The sequence below is a fragment of the Hyperolius riggenbachi genome, chromosome 11 (genome assembly GCF_040937935.1).
Source record: "Hyperolius riggenbachi isolate aHypRig1 chromosome 11, aHypRig1.pri, whole genome shotgun sequence".
NCBI lineage: Eukaryota > Metazoa > Chordata > Amphibia > Anura > Hyperoliidae > Hyperolius > Hyperolius riggenbachi.
The window spans coordinates 187,562,651-187,582,344 of record NC_090656.1 but is presented as its reverse complement, the minus strand read 5'-3'; the positions used below and the strand labels follow the sequence as shown (position 1 = coordinate 187,582,344).

General features: G+C 45.0%; 1 protein-coding gene across 4 annotated transcripts in view; it reads right to left on the bottom strand.

Annotated features, from left to right (window-relative positions):
* Window positions 1-19,694, bottom strand: part of CBFB (core-binding factor subunit beta) — an 88,897-nt gene that overhangs the window by 8,990 nt on the left and 60,213 nt on the right. For 2 of the 4 annotated variants that reach the window (XM_068260897.1, XM_068260900.1), the window contains exons 4-5: window positions 10,395-10,511; window positions 9,778-9,873 (exon numbers count right to left, since the gene is read on the bottom strand). In XM_068260897.1, coding sequence (XP_068116998.1) covers window positions 9,778-9,873; window positions 10,395-10,511 — 213 coding nt within the window. Of the gene's footprint in view, window positions 1-9,744; window positions 9,874-10,394; window positions 10,512-19,694 lie in introns of all 4 variants that reach the window. The other 2 variants (XM_068260898.1, XM_068260899.1) reach the window with 1 other exon arrangement.

Genomic DNA, 19,694 nt, shown 5'->3' with positions numbered 1-19,694 from the left:
GCAGGGAGGGGGTTTGGAGGTGAAGGGACCCCCGTTTAGCCGCGGGATAGCGGCGTTTTAGCAGGGGCACACGTGACCCTGCTAACTATGAGCTCTGAAGCGAGAATTATTCTCGCTTCAGTGTCTCTTTAAAGAGACTAACAAAATATTCAGCCTTAAGGTGCATACACACATCAGACTATAGTCTTTGGAAAATGAAAGATCACAGACCAATCTTACCACCCTTCATGTAGTATGAGAGCCATACTCTACACAGTCTTTTCTATGGAGCTGAACGCCACATCAGAAAAAAATCTTTGCAAGATGCTGCACACACAGATGCTGTACAGACACAAAAGATCAGTATCTGCAAAAGATCTGTTCTTGCCAAAAATCCATTCCTGCATCATCATCATACACACATGATTTACCTGACATTCATCTGCAGATCAGATCCACCAGAATGGATTTTCAGATCTGTGGATGATTGCTTTATCTGCAGATGAATGTCAGTTAAATCACGTGTGTATGATGATCTGCAGATCTCATAGACTAATCATTGCAATTTGCAGGAATGGATTTTTGGCAGAAACAGATCTTTTGCAGATACTGATTTTTTGTGTCTGTACAGCATCTGTGTGTGCAGCATCTTGCAAAGATTTTTTTCTGATGTGGAGTTCAGCTCCATAGAAAAGACTGTGTAGAGCAGGGGTCCCCAAACGTTTTGGGTCGAGGGCCGGGTCAACATACTTTAGACTGCTGGGTGGCCGGAACATACATAAAATGATGTATAAGTCTTGGCGGGCCAGACAGTGAAGCATACCCAGGTGACAACCTGCAGTCCAATAGGACAGCAGTGTCACATGATGTGGAATTTGATTGGAAACCAGCAAATTACTGCTTTCCTGCTTCATTCTATATGCGGACCACCAATACCTGTATTTAAAGATGTAGCTGACTGCATCCATAATACATTTTTTGTGTGGGGGGCCGGTAAAAAAAGCCTCAGGGGGCCACATTCGGCCCACGGGCCTTAGTTTGAGGACCACTGGTGTAGAGTATGGCTCTCATACTACATGAAGGGTGGTAAGATTGGTCTGTGATCTTTCATTTTCCAAAGACTATAGTCTGATGTGTGTATGCACCTTTAGTTCTTCTTTCCTATAAGTTCCTTTGCCTGTTCTAATGTGCTCTGGCTTACTGCAGCCTTTCCTAATTGCACAGTGGCTGTGTTATCTCTGTTATATGATCTAATCTGTTTTCTTCTGTTGGCACAGTCAGGCTAAGGCTGGAATGTGTGGAATGTGCAGGGCTGCTTGGGATTGGTAGAAGCTATACACACGCCCTCCAGGCCCCCTGCAGGCTCTGCATGACTCACACACTCTGCTTATGTGAGCCTATCACAAGCTGGTTAGTTTGTTTGTAAACAATGCCTAAAACTGTTAATTACAAGCCGGGATTGCAGCAGGGAGTGGCAGAAACAGCACAGAGGGGCCCAGGAGAACATAATGAATAGAATGGTATGCTTTTTGCTGTAAAAATTTTAGAGTACAGATTCTCTTTAAAGGACAACTGAAGAGTGAGGGATATGGAAACTGCCATAATCATTTCGTTTTCAATATTACCAGTTGCCTGGCTGTCCTGCTGATCCTCTGCCTCAAATACTTTTAGACACAGACCCTGAACAAGCATGCAGATCTGGTGCTGTGACTGAAGTGTGACTGGATTAGCTGCATGTTTGTTTCAGGTGTGTGATTCAAACACTACTGCAGTTAAAGTGGAACTGAAATATGGCACAAAAAAAAATTGCGAGGCTTCTGTCAGCCCCTTGCAGCCTTCATGTGCCGTCTCTGAATGATCCTCCGGTCCCCTGTCACAGGTCACTTTCAGTTTTACTGACTTTCAAGTCAACGGCCTCTGCTCACAGCGAGGATGCGCACAGCCAGTGCCGCACAGGTGCAGTGACCATCAACTTGCGATAGCGACAGTGAGCCACGACGGGGGACCGGAGGATCCTGCAGAGATGGCACAGGGAGGCTGCAATTTTTTTTTACATATTTCAGTTCCACTTTAAAGGGGTTCTATAGTGGTAGTACAAAAACCGACATTTACCTGGGGCTTCTATCGGCCCCCTGCAGCTGTCATGTCCCATGCCATCCTCCACGATCCTCCATTCCCTGCCGCCGGTCCCAGTCTAACCACGCGTCTAAAACTGCGGCTGCGCGGCCGGGAGCGAGCATTATTCGTCTTCTTAGACGAATATTACAACTGGACCGGCAGAAAATGCACAGAAAAACTTACGAGTGGAGACAAGCTCTAAGATGCAGATGTGATATCATCCTATGTAATAAAACCCCAACTATCCCTGCGTCATCCTCCTGTTCGTGTGTCCCATGTGTTTTGGCTACTGTGCATGTGTAGCCGTTGGGATAGGAGGACGACGGGGCCACGAGGTGCGGGCGGACGGGTGAGCGGATGTGCACGTACACGTGGCGGTTGTGGCGCTGAGAGAGACCTAGAGCCCGTATTTAAATGGGCTTAGGTCTACTAGTTACAATATAATTGCACTGTGGTGTTATGTTATGATTGTGCTGTGCTGTTATGTTATGATTGTGCTGTGCTGTTATGTTACCTATTGCAACACAACCAGGGCTGTGGAGTCTGAGCAATTTTTGGGTACCTGGAGTTGGAGTTGTGGCAGCTGGATAGTGTACTGGTTAAGGGCTCTGCCTCTGACACAGAAGACCAGGGTTTGTATATCTGTTCAGTAAGCCAGCACCTATTCAGTAGGAGACCTTGGGCAAGACTCCCTAACACTGCTACTGCCTATAGAGCGTATCCTAGTGGCTGCAGTTCTGGCACTTTGAGTCCGCCAGGAGAAAAGCGTGATATAATTTTTTTTCTCTCATAAACTGAGGGGGTCAGAGTCTGGTAATTTTTTGTGCCCAGGAGTCCAGGAGTAATTTTGGGTATCTGGCGTCAGATAATTTTTGTACCAACTCCACAGCCCTGCTGGCAACACAATATGCTCTTACTGCTATAGATATATATATATATATATATATATATATATATATATATATTTTTTTTTTTTTTTTTTTCCCCATTTAAAACCAGTTTAAAAGAGAGGATGGCATTGACTTATCTCTCAGATAAGGCTGCCAGCTCTCTTGAATGTATAAGTAAATTTATTAGCACAATAGGGACAACACGTTTCGCAGGTTAAGCCTGCTTCTTCAGGTCAATAAACAGTGCCAATAGGCTGGTGTAATTACTAACCAGGTACGAGCAGGTATGTGGCCGATTTATGACAACTGAAATGTGTTGCAATAATACAGGGAACAATGTTCTCAAGTTACTTACAGCTGTTTTCTTATTGGCCTGGGCATAGGCTCTATGTATAGTATAAAGTACACAAGTAAAGAGTACTTGAAGTGACATGTAAGATAAACATGTGAACATATAAAAATAGCATAGCAAAACTAGTTTAACCTTTAGGCCAGTGTAAAGAACAATACCAGAGTGGCGCTACAAGCTGAACTCTGGTACCGGACACTACAAAAACTATGCTTAAAATAAGATTTTTTTTTTCTTTAGTTTGTCAGTTACATTTTATTTTTCAGGAAAAAAAATAACCAGTAGTAGACAATAAAAATCTATATCTCTGGAGGATCAGGCATCTGCAATGGTCTGAAAGGCACATCAATCAGCCAATCATGTTCAAATCTGTTAAAAGAGTTCTAATTGGCTGCTACAGGTTACTGGCCTATGCTCTTTAATTCATTAAATAGATGCACAGCCACAGACTACAATAAACTGGTCAGCAGAGACTGGATGGTTTGAGAGCTAAATGTAAAGGCTCTAGCAGACAATCAACTATGGGCTAACTGATGACCATTCCAGGTGATAATATTAATAGAGTCTATGGTACAGACATGCTGGCTGCCTACAGCTGAGCAATCTGATCTATTCTACAACGAGGGGAGGATGAGGGGCAACTGAACAAGAAACACCAATTGAGCTTGTTTGTTGCTGATCATTTAGATTAAAACTTCTTTGTGGGACACCTGTAGATTTTCAGCAAAGATGACTAATCATCTTGGCTTGAAGAAAATCTAGCTTCTGTACAGAGCTTTAACTGGGGGATGTAAACTATTTGCTAACTAGAGCTGCAAAATTATATTTTTTTGAACACTGCAACAGAAGCTATGCAATGAATTCAGCTGTACAGCAGAGGGCGCTCCAGCTCTAACACAAGCTTTTCTACTAACTAATCACTACAGTATAAGATATGTAGTAAAGAGCACAGGCTATAAGTCTGCAGAGCAAACAAAGGAGGTAGCCAGCACTGAAAATTCTGTACCTAGAAGGGATTTTTATCAGGTAGAATAATGGGCTCTGAAATAGAGATAATGAGGTAAATCGCAGCCCTCCCCCCCCAGCCCCCCCAAAAAGACCACAAAAAGTATACATAGCTTAACTGCTTCCAGACCGGGCTGGTTGAAATCTACGTTCTGCAGGTGGCTGTGCCACTCTGACAAGATGTAGATTTCAACTTCCCTGCTGCGCGCTCCCACTGCTACCTCCGATAGTGTCGCTCTTGCCTCGCTGCAGTTCATTCGCCCTGCCTTCTATATGACTATATGACTCTGTGAGCCGGTCAGGAGCAGATTTCATTGGCTCTTGACTGCAGAGCGGTGGAGTCTGAGTTGGAGCAATTTTGGGTACCCGGAGTCGGAGTTGGTGATTTCATAAACTGAGGGGTGGGATGATTTTTGTACAAAATCCACAGCCCTGGTAAGTATTAGACTAAGGAGTCGGAGTCGAGGAGTCGGAGCCATTTAGGGTACCCGGAGTCGGAGATTTCATAAACTGAGGAGTCTGAGTCGGAAGATTTTTGTACCGACTCCACAGCCCTGCTTGACTGCATGATCACTGTAAGCCCATCCTATCGGCTTACATTGATAGACAGGAGCCAATGAAAGTGAAACTGACTGGCGCAAAGAGCTTAACCATCATAGCGTCGGCAGAGAGAGGGGCCTGCGACGATGGGAGAGCGGCATGAGTGGCAATTCATCAGTAAGCGCCATTTTGTGGTACCAGCAGTCTCTGGTCCTAAAGGGGCCAGAAACTGCTGGTATGCAAGAGGTTAAAAGGAACCAGAGGTGCGAGACCTATGGAGGCTGCCATATTTATTTCCTTTTAAAACTGTTTCCAGGCAGTCCTGCTGATCTTTCTGGTCAGTAGGGTCTAAATCACACACCTGAAACAAGCATGCAGCTAACCTTGTCAGATTTGTCATAGACATCTTTATTTTTATTTAGTATTTATAAAGCGCTGAAATCTTCCACAGCACTGTACAGAGTATATTATCTTGTCACTTAATTGTCCCTCAGACGGGCTTACAATCTAAGGCAGAGGATCAGAAGAAAAGACAGACAACTGGTAGTGCTTAATAGGAAACAAACATGGTAGCCTTCATATCCCTCTCACCTCGGGTTCCCTTAAAAGGGAACCGAGGGGAGAGACAGAGACAAACAGAGGCAGAGGATCAACAGAGCAGCCAGGCAACTGGTATTGCTTTAAAGGAAATACATATGGCAGCCTCCATATCCCTCTGGCTTCAGTTATCCTTTGAAGTAAAAAAGGCAGAGCCTGTAATGACCGGCTACTTCTTAATGATACAGGACTGTGGGGGTCTCAGGGGTAAATACGTACCTTATTGGAAATAACTCTTCCCATGAGGCGATTACACCACCCCCGTTTGAATAGCAAGCAGATGAGGCAATTTTTTTTTAATCTGTCCTGAGGCTCTGGCCAAGCCCATCTGCGTTGCCGCAGTTTACCCCAGCTCGGCAACCAAGGCCTAATTGATGGCTGCCAAGCCTGGGGGTGGGCCATGGCAACGCAGGCGAGAATCTACCAATGACAGGTCAATCTTGTTGCAACAAGTTTTATTTTTTAAAGTGTCCCACCAATCGTTTCACTTTTGATAGAGGCTTGTACGTGCTTGCAACAGTAGTCATATAAAAATAATTGCTTTTGATTATACCGGACGTCCCTTCCCTGTACAAACACGTTCAGATCTATGCCAAAGCAAACACTAATAATAGCGATTGGCCATGGTTTATAGTTTTCAAGGGTGTACGATCACATGTACACCACTTTGTATTTCACGGTCTGTCACGTGTAATTCCAATAAAATTGATTCATGTTTGTGGCAGTAATGTGACAAAATGTGGAAAACTTCAAGGGGGCCGAATACTTTTGCAAGCCACTGTACATGCTTGGAAAAAGCACCCAAACTAATCTCAAACGATTGCTTCGGCCCACCAAAGTAGCAAGTTTGCAAAGGGCCATGATACCTTACCAGAGGCAAAGCTAGCTAAGGTAAGCACAGAGGTATGTTTACGCCAAAAGTCAAATTTCCACTGGACATTCATTGCTGATACAGATCCCCAAAGATCTTAAAGCACACCTGATCTGAGACAAAGTTATCCAAGTTCCCTTAAAGCATACATGTCAAACTCTGGCCCTCAGAGCCATTAAATTTGGCCTTTAAGTGTTTTCCCCACTTTGCATTATGTTTGGCCCACTGTAGACCACCAGGGAAGCTATAATGGAGGTGAAGCCCTAGAGCACCAGGAAAGCCATATGGGGAAAGTGGGGGAAAAGCACTAAACTCTAGGGAACTGTTTAGGGGAGGGTGGGGGGGGGGGCTCTAGTCAGCAGGGAACTGTACAGGGAAAGGAGGACCCCTAGATACCAGGGAACTGTATACGAGTTGAAGGGGGGCCATTAGACACCTGGGAATTTTATAAGGGGGGAATGTGGCCAGTAGAAATGGAGGTTGGCCCCCGACTTGGTCCCAGTGTACAATTTCGTCCCACTTTGTATTTGAGTTTGACACCCCTGCCTTAAAAGGAGTAAATGGAGCAGGGAAGAGGAAGGAATAGGCAGGTGATAGGCAGGAACATCTCAGCAAGCCTGTCTCTTCCTATCTGAACATTGGACTAGCCAAAAGTCACATTTTCAGACATTACATGTGATCGGGATCCAGGAGACCGCGTCGGTGGTGCAGCGGCACCCGGTGGTGGAAGCTCTTACACCACCAGGTGGCGCTGTGGACACTGTCTCCTGGAATCCAATCACATGTAATATTGTGTGATCGGAACCGAGAAGACCTGCTGGGAGTACTTTGCCACTGCGGTGGAGGAAGAAGCCGATCCAGCCACCCGGACAGGTATGTATGAGAACTCTCTGCCGCCACCCCTAATCTGCCACCGCAAACCCAGCCATTATTGGCCAATTTAAAAAATAAACGGTGAGCCTTTGGCTAATGAGCCTTCTTTGGACTTTTCCAGTATACCGACAAGATGTTAGAGCACACAGCTATATACACATTCAGCATCTGAAGGAGATAAATAGCTGGTTTTGTAAACATACATAAATGTCATACAGTTGTCATCTTGTTTCAAAACAACCTGCTTTCACTGATGGCTAAGAAAGTACAATGCTCTACTGCTACTAAAATGAGCCAGGAAGGAGTTAAACTGTAGCACAGAGAATGCTGCAGTCATTTCCTAGGAAAAACAAACAAACCATAAATTTAACACTGACAGCAATGAGTAAATGAAAGAGCAGAGCTGATAATTCCTGTCCATGAATGGGATTGTGTGTATGTAAAAACTCACTGAACTCAAGAGTAAAGGGGCCCATACACTCAGTCGATTTTCTGGCCGACCGATCGATCCCGATCGATCGTTTGCAAATCGGTTGGCCAATCGACCGATCGATGGATTTCCATCGAACTGGCTGGGTGGAAAATTTAGGTCGATCTGATGAGATTCCTTATCAGTTTGCATTGGCCTTAATGGAAATCTGATGGCAAAAAAATGCCATCAGATCGAATTTCAATAGATTTCAAACTGAAATCTATTGGAATTCTATCCTGGTAAAAAATGTTCTAAAAACGCATCAGATAGATCATCAGATGCATTTCTTATCTATCTGCTGCCAATCTGACGAGTGTATGGGCACCTTAAAGAGAATCTGTATTGTTAAAATCGCACAAAAGTAAAGATACCAGTGCGTTAGGGGACATCTCCTATTACCCTCTGTCACAATTTCGCCGCTCCCCGCCGCATTAAAAGTGGTTAAAAACAGTTTTAAAAAGTTTGTTTATAAACAAACAAAATGGCCACCAAAACAGGAAGTAGGTTGATGTACAGTATGTCCACACATAGAAAATACATCCATACACAAGCAGGCTGTATACACCCTTCCTTTTGAATCTCAAGAGATCATTTGTGTGTTTCTTTCCCCCTTCTGCTCTCATGCACTGAAGTTTCAGGCTGCTCTTTTCTTCCTGCAAACAGCTTTGCCCTTGTCTGAATTTCCTCAGTATGTGAAAGCCCAGCCAGCTCAGAGGACACTTTATCCAGCTTGTAAAAGATACGAGAGCAGAGAGAAGCTGCACTAATCTAAATATCACACAGGCAGTGTGCAGAGAGGGGCCTGAAAGGGGGAGTTCATAGCAGAACCACAACACTGAAGAACTTGGCAGCCTTCCAGACACTGGCCGACAAGTCTGACAGGGGAAAGATACATTGATTTATTACAGAGACTGTGATAGCAGAAAGTGCTGCAGTAAGCTAGAGCACATTAGAATAGCTTTTGGAACTTGTAGGATGATAAAAAACACGATGCAATTTTTGTTACGGAGTCTCTTTAAAGAGACTCTGTAACTTCAAAAAGATCCCCTGGGGGGTACTCACCTCGGGTGGGGGAAGCCTCCGGATCCTAATGAGGCTTCCTACGCCGTCCTCCGTCCCACGGGGGTCTCGCTGCAGCCCTCTGAACAGCCGGCGACAGGCCCGACTGTAATTTCAATATTTACCTTTGCTGGCTCCAGCGGGGGCGCTGTGGCTGCTTTCGGCTCGGAAATAGACGGAAATACCCGATCTCCGTCGGGTCCGCTCTACTGCGCAGGTGCCGGAGACTTGCGCCTGCGCAGTACAGCGGACCCGACGGCGATCGGGTATTTCCGCCTACTTCGGAGCCGACAGCCGTCAGAGCGCCTGCGCGGGAGCCAGGAAGGTAAATATTACGTCACGGCTGTACGGAGGGCTGCAGCGAGACCCCCGTGGGACAGAGGACGGCGTGGGAAGCCTCATTAGGATCCTGAGGCTTCCCCCACCTGAGGTGAGTACCCCCCCAAGGGGACGTTTTGCCGTTACAGTTCCTCTTTAATGCTACTGTAAACTCCTGGCACTTCTCACAGCAGCTTGCATGTCCCCGCTCATCATACTGAGGATGGGATCATCAGGTAACAGCAGATGCTGACTGTAATCGCACACACCAGGAAGTGAGAGAGATGCAGGGCTCTCTGGAATTCAGGCAGAACAGAGCAAAGCAGAAGAGATGATTTACTTTGACATGTGACCTCTCATCTCTCCAAGTCCTGTGCCCTGCCCTTCTGCTTTTTATCACCCAAGGCCATGGCATTTGTGGCCCAGAAATCCAGCCCCGTCCAATACATTCCTGGTTGCTTATGTGACCTTTCCCTGTTCAATAGCCATATCTGGCCACTCGCTCATTTTATCCTTGTAGACAGATTTGGTAATGATTTATAATACGACACAATGGCACTTTTTTTTACTATTCTTTATTCCTGTCCTCACAATGTACATGCTCCACCCTCTCCTTGGCCTTGATTAACACTGCTCATGCACACATTTAGTAATTATTACTAGGGGTACTGACCATTTAAGGGCAGCGTGGCCGTAAAACTCTCACCTCCATTTCCTCCCGGTGAGAGCGATCCCTGTCTTCAAACTCTCGGGTTCTCCTGCGAGCGTCCTCAAATGCCTGCTGTGCCAGGGCGTCCTCGTGCTGCAAGACAAACACAATCCAGTCTGCCAACTCTCTGATCCGACCTGCCTGCTACACCGTCTGCATCCAAACACAACATTAAGTCATGCTGGTTCATCTCATCTCATCCAGGCTGGACATGCTGACAGAGCATTTTGGTGATTTCCTAAGGCTGGGGAACAGTGCAGAGCACTACAATGTACAACACATGTGCTCCAGCCAGCAATTCTAGACTACTTTACTATGAGGTGGCAAACATTTGCAACTATTGCCTCTAACATATCAGGAGACGGAGAGGATCCTTCTGTATCAGCCTCACGGCCATCAGTGGCCAGGCCTGTTGCAAATGATACAGTGGCTCAGAATTCTTTTGATGCACTTTTCCTTGCCCAGGTACTGATCAATCTGCCCCAGCGTGTCTCCGGCTGCAAAGGTTATTCTCTCTGTTACACCAACAACAGGAAGTGCATAGAATCTTCCCAAAAGCAGACACAGAGAGGCGTTCTGGCTTCACAGAGGTCCAGGCAAGGATGTTTACTGACCTGCGCTCTGTCTTCATCGAATTCTAGGCATCCCATTCCATCCAGCCTCTGGAGGTCAATCCATCCCTTCCACATAACACAAACGCCATTCAGGATCATGGGAGCCTTCAGATAGACCTGAAACACAACAGCGATATGAGTGGATCCCTTCTTTTATTATTGGCTTACTGACATGGTACACATCAGCTGAGCAGACTGTCAACAGATGGCTTTTCCCACAATTCCCTTCACTCATTAATTAGGTTAGGACAGAACTCCACAAACACATAACTATGTACTATAAATGGATCTCATCCTACGAGCAGAACCTACATGTGTGATAGGCAGCATTAGAAGCTTACAACTGAGAAACAGGCCTGACTTGTGTCACGTGACTCACTGACTAAATGAAAGCAGAGATATTACCACTTGTGCTTCTTTGCTTGCTGTTTAACTTGTGCATGGAACATGGAATGCAGAAACTGCCACAGGATACTCAGCTAATGTTTGGAGAACCAGCAATATTTTGCATTGCAAGCTAAGTGGAACATAAAAGCCCTGCACAGTGCAGGGCCTCTTAAAGGAGAACTGAAGTCAGAAGAATATGGAGGCTGCCATATTTATTTCCTTTTAAACAATACCCGTTGCCTGGCTGTCCTGCTGATGTATTTGGCAGCAATAGAGTCTGAATTAACACCTCAAACAAGCATGCAGCTAATCTTGTCAGATCTGACAATAATGTCAGAAACACCTGATCTGCTGCATGCTTGTTCAGGGTCTATGGCTAAAAGTATTAGAGGCAGAGGATCAGCAGAACAGCTGAGCAACTGGTATTGCTTAAAAGGAAATACATATGGCAGCCTCCATATACCTCTCACTTCAGTGGTCCTTCAAAGAAAACCTGAGTTGCTTCTTTACTTCATACTGTTGCTGCCAAGGTCAACTGTAGATACCTAGATAACATTGTTTTACTGACTGCTGTATTTTACCACAGGTGCTGCCATCTTGCCTTCTCTCAATGCAGCCAGGAGAGATGACAGCCGCTGCAAACACAACAGTGTTATCTCTGCCTCTGAAACTCTGAAGTCTTGCTATGCCAGTGGTCAGAACAAGGTGAGGCTGTCAACGTTCTTGACACCAGTGGTGTAGCAATAGGGGTTGTAGAGGTCTCGACTGCACCGGGGCCCTTGGGCAGGAGGGGCCCTCTAGGGCCCTCCCTCAACCGCAGTATTAGCTCTCTATTGGTTCTGTGCTAGTAATAATCACTTCAATAGATGCTTTGAATAGTAGTAATCATTAACAAGCTGTTCCCCATGCCCTTCTTGCACCTCTGTGGCACTGTGGCTGTACTTGGCAGGTTTTGGTGCAATAGATCAATTGTTATGTATAGAGTGCTGGGGGGGGGGGGGGGGGGGGGGCATGTAAAACTCGCACCAGGGCCCATAGCTCCTTAGTTCCGCCACTGTTTGACACCTAAGGCATCTTTCAGATGGAAGGCTGAGCTGCGAGCTTGTTAATTCAGCATTCAGTCTGCCGCCAACAAGCGCCACTCGGGAGCGGTTAAAATGCAGCCGAATAGAAGTGTTTGTAACACCACACGTGTCATTGCTTGACACGTGGTGGTATTACTACGTGGCAGACAACCACAACATGTCATGTCCAAGTATGGCTGCGCTGACATGTAACTCTATGGGGGACGGCTGCCTGTCCAGCACGCTAACAATCGCCTGTCACAGCTGACAGATGGCGAATTCACCGCCTTCAGCTGCTCCTATGAAAGAGACCTTAGAAGAGACTTAAAAAGGTACCAAAACAGTGTGCCTAAAAAAGCAAAAAAACAAAAAAAAAAAACAAAAAAAGCAAAAAAAAAAAAAAGCTTGTTTGTTTCACCACCCCTGGAGATGAGATGGGGGAAAGGAGCTCTGCTGCACACTCTGTCTAACCAGGGAAAGGCCTGGTGCACACCAAAACCCGCTAGCAGATCCGCAAAATGCTAGATTTTGAAATGCTTTTTCTTATTTTTCTGTAGCGTTTCAGCTAGCATTTTGCGGTTTTGTGAAGCGTTTTTGGTGTAGTAGATTTCATATATTGTTACAGTAACGCTGTTACTGAGCAGCTTCTGTAACAAAAACGCCGGCAAAACCGCTCTGAACTGCCGTTTTTCAGAGCGGTTTGCGTTTTTCCTATACTTAACATTGGAGGCAGAAACGCCTCCGCAATCCAAAAAATGCTGCAGCCCCGGAGTATGCGTTTCTGCAAAACGCCTCTCGCTCTGGTGTAAACCACCCCATTGAGATACATTGACCAAGCGTATCCGCAGCCGCAAGCGGCTGCAAAAACGCCGAAAAACCCGCTCGGTGTGCACCAGCCCTAACATCATGAGGGGATGTGTGAAAGGCAGGGAGGGGGAAGACAAACTACAATGCACACTCTGCACTGACCCAAATATAAGCTGGGGCTTGATAAAAGTTGCCATTTCTTGACCCCCCTCCCCAAAAGTCTTGGTTTGTATTTGAGTTGTATTTGAGCACCTACAGTAAGTGCATTAAAAAGTCTGCAAACACCCTAATTTTCCTGACAAACTCTGTACCTTTTAGTTCTCCAGTGACTAGCAAGGCCCATACACACGCCAAACAAAAGTAGCAGAAAACACACAGTCAATGCTGCGTAAACGATTTAAATACTGCATGCTTAAGTGGAAGCGATAATATGCACGGTACGTTGGCATTCAGGAGAACAATGTCGTTCAACAACATTGTACACACGTGGCCAACTGCACAATATCTGCACTAAAGTCGTGTGAGCAGATCTGCCGAACGGATCGGGCAAATGCCTGATATTGGTCGCTTGTCATGTTTGGCTACATTTTTGCACATGACTTTCGACCAACGGACGGCAAAATCTGTCATTTGTTGGACGTTTCAGAAGACTTTAGTAGAGCGTGTGTATGAGGCTTCAGACATTCTCTCAGAGCCAGCAGGACCCATGCAGTCATTAACACCCCTATCCACTGACTCCAATGGTGACTATCTGGCCAACTCCAACCCAGCGCTGTGATTTGGAGGGCTGGTGAGTGGAAGTTCCACCCCACCTCCTTGCCTATAGACCATGCATCCTCTAACATAGTGTTCCCCAACCCTATCCTCAAGGCCCACCAACAGTGCATGTTTTGTTGAAATCCACACAGGTAGGTAATCAGCTCTGCTGAGGCACTAATTACCCCGCCTGTGAATGCTTGTGGTTTCCTTGGTGGGCCTTGAGGACAGGGAGCTCTTAACAGACACCAGGGAGAAGGCACCTGCACTGTAATTTTCTAGGAAGTTACATAGTTACATAGTTATTTTGGTTGAAAAAAGACATACGTCCATCGAGTTCAACCAGTACAAAGTACAACTCCAGCCCGTCCCCCACATACCCCTGTTGATCTAGAGGAAGGCGAAAAAACCCCCACCAGGCATGGTCCAATTAGCCCCAAATGGGAAAAATTCCTTCCTGACTCCAGATGGCAATCAGATAAAATCCCTGGATCAACATCATTAGGCATAACCTAGTAATTGTAGCCATGGATGTCTTTCAACGCAAGGAAAGCATCTAAGCCCCCTTTAAATGCAGGTATAGAGTTTGCCATAACGACTTCCTGTGGCAATGCATTCCACATCTTAACCACTCTTACTGTAAAGAACCCTTTCCTAAATAAATGGCTAAAACGTTTTTCCTCCATGCGCAGCTCATGTCCTCTAGTCCTTTGAGAAGGCCTAGGGACAAAAAGCTCATCCGCCAAGCTATTATATTGCCCTCTAATGTATTTATACATGTTAATTAGATCTCCTCTAAGGCGTCTTTTCTCTAGACTAAATAAACCCAGTTTATCTAACCTTTCTTGGTAAGCGAGACCTTCCATCCCACGTATCAATTTTGTAGCTTGTCTCTGCACCTGCTCTAAAACTGCAATATCTTTTTTGTAATGTGGTGCCCAGAACTGAATTCCATATTCCAGATGTGGCCTTACTAGAGAGTTAAACAGGGGCAATATTATGCTAGCATCTCGAGTTTTTATTTCCCTTTTAATGCATCCCAAAATTTTGTTCGCTTTAGCTGCAGCGGCTTGGCATTGAATACGATTATTTAACTTGTTGTCGATGAGTACTCCTAAGTCCTTCTCCAAGTTTGATGTTCCCAACTGTATCCCATTTATTTTGTATGGTGCTAGACCATTGGTACGACCAAAATGCATGACTTTACATTTGTCAACATTGAATTTCATCTGCCATGTATGTGCCCATATAGCCATCCTATCCAGATCCTGTTGCAATATGACACTATCTTCCTGAGAGTTCATGATTCTGCACAATTTTGTATCATCTGCAAAAATAGCAACATTGCTCACTACTGCATCTACTAGGTCATTAATAAATAAATTGAAGAGCACTGGACCCAGTACAGACCCCTGTGGGACCCCACTGCTAACAGTCTCCCATTTTGAGTACGATCCATTGACCACAACTCTTTGTTTTCTGTCCATTAGCCAGTTCCCTATCCATTCACACAAACTCTTCCCCAGTCCTTGCATCCTCAAGTGGAGTTTGTGGCCCAGGATAAAAGAAATAAACTTTGGCTACACAATGGTTGAAAAAACAAACTAAAAGAAAACCCCCAAACAAGTAGCCTCAGACAACTATTCAACTATTTTAGAATGTGATTTTGGCTGCCTGAAGACATACTCTGCCTGATGTTCTAGCCAGTGTTTCACAATCACACAGAGTAGCTGAATGTGAATGGGTGCTAACTGCGGTTACAGGCAGAATCCATCCAGGCAGAATCCATCCAGGCAGAATCCATTCCCGGACAGACCTTCTGCTGTTACACTAATATTCCACTGACAGATAGAGATGGTAAAGAGACCGCTCAGCTCATCAAAACATATTTTGTTCCTTCTGGTTAGACAAGAGGCGGGTCCTCAGTCTTCACACCTCCCTGGACATAATTACATGGAATCATTAAAGCCCAACTCCGGATGTTTTCCTCGTACTCTGCGGACACTACAAGGCACACCTTTGTTATAGCTGTGTGATAACAACAATAAAACTAATAACAAATCAAACACTGTGTGTGCCAAATTGTCACGTGTATAATGAGAATGGAAACCAAAGGCCCATTTGCACTTCTGTGCTTGCCTTTATTATTAAAATGCTTAAAGTGTACCAGAGCTGAACAATTAAAAGGTTTTTATACATAGCTGGGGCTTCCTCCAGTCCCATCTACTCCGATCGCTTCCACCGCTGGAGAGATACGTAGAGGGCACACGAAGCTGCAGGCAGCGGAGGATGGCTGCGTGGGAGCGATCAGAGCTGATGGGGCTGGAGGATGCCCCAGGTATGTATAAAATCTTTTTAATTGTTCAGCTCTGAATCCCTTTAACAGTTTATAATGCATTTATTGGTAGGGAAACATGTATTTAAACAGTATGGATGAACAGTAACAAAGTTCAGTCAGAACTCCATCTCCAACACCTTGCGAAGATGCATCGAATGTTTTGAATACCAGCCTGGAATGATCAGTACTGAGCAATAAAGGTTTTATAAAATATCAGTCGTCCATACATCTACTGGTTGCGCAAAGATAGGATTCCATCGAGTTTAGTCTAGTACACACATACAAGGTATGTCCCCTGCCAAGGCTGCATAGGCGCATCACTAGCCTACAGACTGTTGCTATCTGGGGGTGCTGAGTGAGGGGGTGGGGGGGGTTCTGTTATTCCGGGGAGGGCAACAGAGCAGTGCAGGAGTGATGTCACAAAGCAGCTGGGGTGAGTGGGGAGAACAAAGCTCTTGCATAGTGATCGGCTGTATCAATCCGCCGGCCGAGGCGTCAGGTGGTATTGGAGGCTGCTTTACTCACACGTCACCCTCGCCAGAGAGCTATACAGATGCATTCTGTTACCATGGGGGGGATGAGGGGAGGATCGACAGCCAGCAGCTTCCGGCTGGAGGGTTAGAAGGAGAACAATGCGGCTGGCTGAGGCAATCCGGCACGCTTTATTTCTCAGGGAGTATCGGGGAGGCTGTACACACACTAGACTCGTGGCAGAGACCGCCTCCCTACCAGCCGCTTCAGCCAAAAACAATCCAGCATGTATACGATGGCTGAGAGAGATTCTGAGACAGGTCTGGAGATTGCCCACATCACTACCTCAGATCAGATCCAAGAAAGTGACACAGTGAAATTCCTCCCAGCATGAATCGCTACCCGACTTGTTCTGACGCCCTGGATATTTTTGACATTCAAGTAAATGAATGTGGGTACACTGTTTTTTGCAGTGATTTGTGACACAAATGACATGATTACACATTTTCTTTATACATTTTACTATAAAAAAGTAGGTTAAGCTGTAGATCTGGGGGTTTGTCTAACAAGACCCTATTTCCCTTGTTCATAATTTTTATACCTTTACAACAATATAAAAAAGGTAATGTAAAGGTAGTTTTGAATTTATCTGTTTGGCTTTAAATAAAGTTTTACTTGAAGCTAGAGAAAAGTTTCCCTTGTACACAGTACCACAGGAAGATGGATGACAGTGATTAATGATAAGTAAAACCACATTTTAACGAACTCCACAACTTTTCTACACGTCTGTGGAGTGCAAGGAAATGGGGTGGGTAAATGGACAAGAGCTTTCCGCTGCTTCTCACTGGTCTGAGCAAGCCGTGCGACATCTATGCACCACATTAAGGAGCTTCTCATTGCGGCAGAGCAAACACAAATGGTTGTGGAATAAGAGTTATAAAAGAGAAAGTGCATCCCGATTCTCCTGACGCCAATTATTTCAAGGACTAGAACAGTGTGTATATCTCAGCAGCCATTGTGGTCTGGTTGCAGCTCTCCTCATACACCAGTACAGTCCATTTGTGTAATGGTGTGAGTAGTGCAGTTCGTCGGTCCCTGGAGATCTTAGACTGATTTATGTGCATGCATGTGTTCCCTATGATGGTAGAACCAGACAGGCCTCAGTGTGAATCCCAGGCTCGTAAGCATGAGATGTTTGCTTGCTCACTGACTGGTGTGGGTAGAGTAAGGACCCTTTCAACTTGGAGAAACCTCAACACTGGTGAAAGGGTTTAGTATGGAATGCTTTTGCATGCAAACCATTTTAACAAATCGGTTCTATTGTTTTGAATAAAGAGAAACAGTACAAAAATAAGAGCAAAGAGACGCTGCGCAGAGGGCCAGGATAGACACAGTACTCTTTAGTGTAACCAAATACAACTTGCATTGAAGTTGTTTTTGACATGGTTAGTGTTACAGCTTGCTGTGAGTGATTTTTATCACTATCCAATAGTTACTCTATAGACAAGTTGTCTGGCAGGCATTAGCTTGACGAGACACAAAATTGTAGCCCAATGCTGGGAATACACGGCTCGATTCTGAGCCATTTAGATGGTTCGATAGATAATTTCCGACATGTCCGATCTCTGGCCCGATTGTTTTGCAGTTCGATAAGGAGGACAATGGTAAAAGATAAGAAAAATGAGTGGAAGATAAGATAATCGCCTGCAGAATAGAGCGGGCAAACCGATCAGGCCCGGAATTGAGCGGCAAAATCGAGCCGTGTATGCCCAGCATTACACAGCCAAAAATGGCCAGATTCATGCATATGGGCAGCCTTACATTAATATGTCTTTATATTTTTGCACGAGATGCAAATTTAAAGTTAACAAAGAAAGACTGGGTGGCAGATATAGGAATGGGCAGAAAGATCTCGCTATGGGCAGTAAGTCTTCCTTTCCTGCCCCTCAGGACGGTACAAAGACTTCTAGATCAAATAAATACAAAAGAAAAATGGTACATCCCTCTGTTAATCGCTCGAATAATAGTGAGTACCCAGATCAGATATCTGACTTTGATTAGACACAAAAGTATGCATCACTCACATACAAGCTGGTTTATACAACATATTCAGCTTTCAATGATTTTCTATAACTTCTGTTAGTTACGGGATGTGAGATAGAGACCTCCTTTAATAGACCACTGCATGTGTACTGAAAGAGTGTGGCCACAGAATCTGCATGCGTTCTCTCGCAAAGAGGGTTATTTACGTCTGTTTCCTCAGCATGTTTCAGCATCTGATGAAGGACAAATTATGCCTGATCCTAATAGGGTAGGAATCAACATCTAATAGAAGACACTAGGCATCGCATGGATAGATTCAGATAGGGATCATTTGGATAAGCAAAGATACACATGGTTGCCATGTATGGTTGGCTTTACTGTTGTGGCTGAATGGTGTATTTTTTAGCCATTTATATTGGCTTATAAGCGGATGACCCAGTTTAGCCCACTCACTGTTTTATTGCGGTGGAAACATGTCAGTGACTGTAAAATTGGGCGATCAACAAAACCCGTCTGCATGGGTGGAATAAGAGCTAGTTGTCAGCGTTTCTCTATTCACAGGAAAAGGTGCTGTGTTACACAGGCCACAGCTCTGGCTCTTACTGTTTACTCTGCGGTAGTGAGAGCGGGAGAGGACTTCCTGTCTGGGCCCCATGTGATCACATTCACAGCACAGAGTACAGCACCAGCACTAGTCTAGTCTAGTCAGCCCTGCTGACTATGGGGGGGGGGGGGGGGGGGGGGGGGGGGGAAGAAGTGTATCACAGCTTCAACCATTCAACTTTCTATTATAATATGTAATGCCGTAAAAGAAGACTTCCAGGAGACATTTAATTAACATATTTGCATAGTTACATCAGTTCATCAGTTTCTGTAATTTATGTCCAAGCTTCTTTCCCCCCTCCCCCTGAGAAGAATTGTGAGTCCTGGCTACAGTTTTAAATATACTGCAGTACATTTAAAAATACAGTAGTGCAAGTTAAAGGACAACTGAAGTGGAAATAACATGATAACATGAAGGCTGCCATATGTACTTCCTTTTAAACAATACCAGTTGCCTGGCAGTCCCACTGATCTCTTTGACTTCAGTAGTGTCTGAGTCACACAACTGAAACAAGCATGTAGCTAATCTTGTCAGATTTTTGTTAAAAACATCTGAACTGCATGCTTGTTCAGGATCTATGGCTAAGTGCATTAGAAGCAGAGGAACAGCAGGACAGCTAAGCAACTCGTACTGTTTTAAAGGAAATAAACATGGCAGGCTCCATATCCCTCTCACCTCAGGTTCCCTTTAAAGAGAGCATGGATTTTGCCAGTAAAATATTGGTAATCTTTACCATTAATTTACTATGGCCTAGCCTGACCCCATTCTCACTTGAACCCTCCGCCTTGTTGATGCCTAACCCCAACTGACCACCAAGCAATGCATAACAC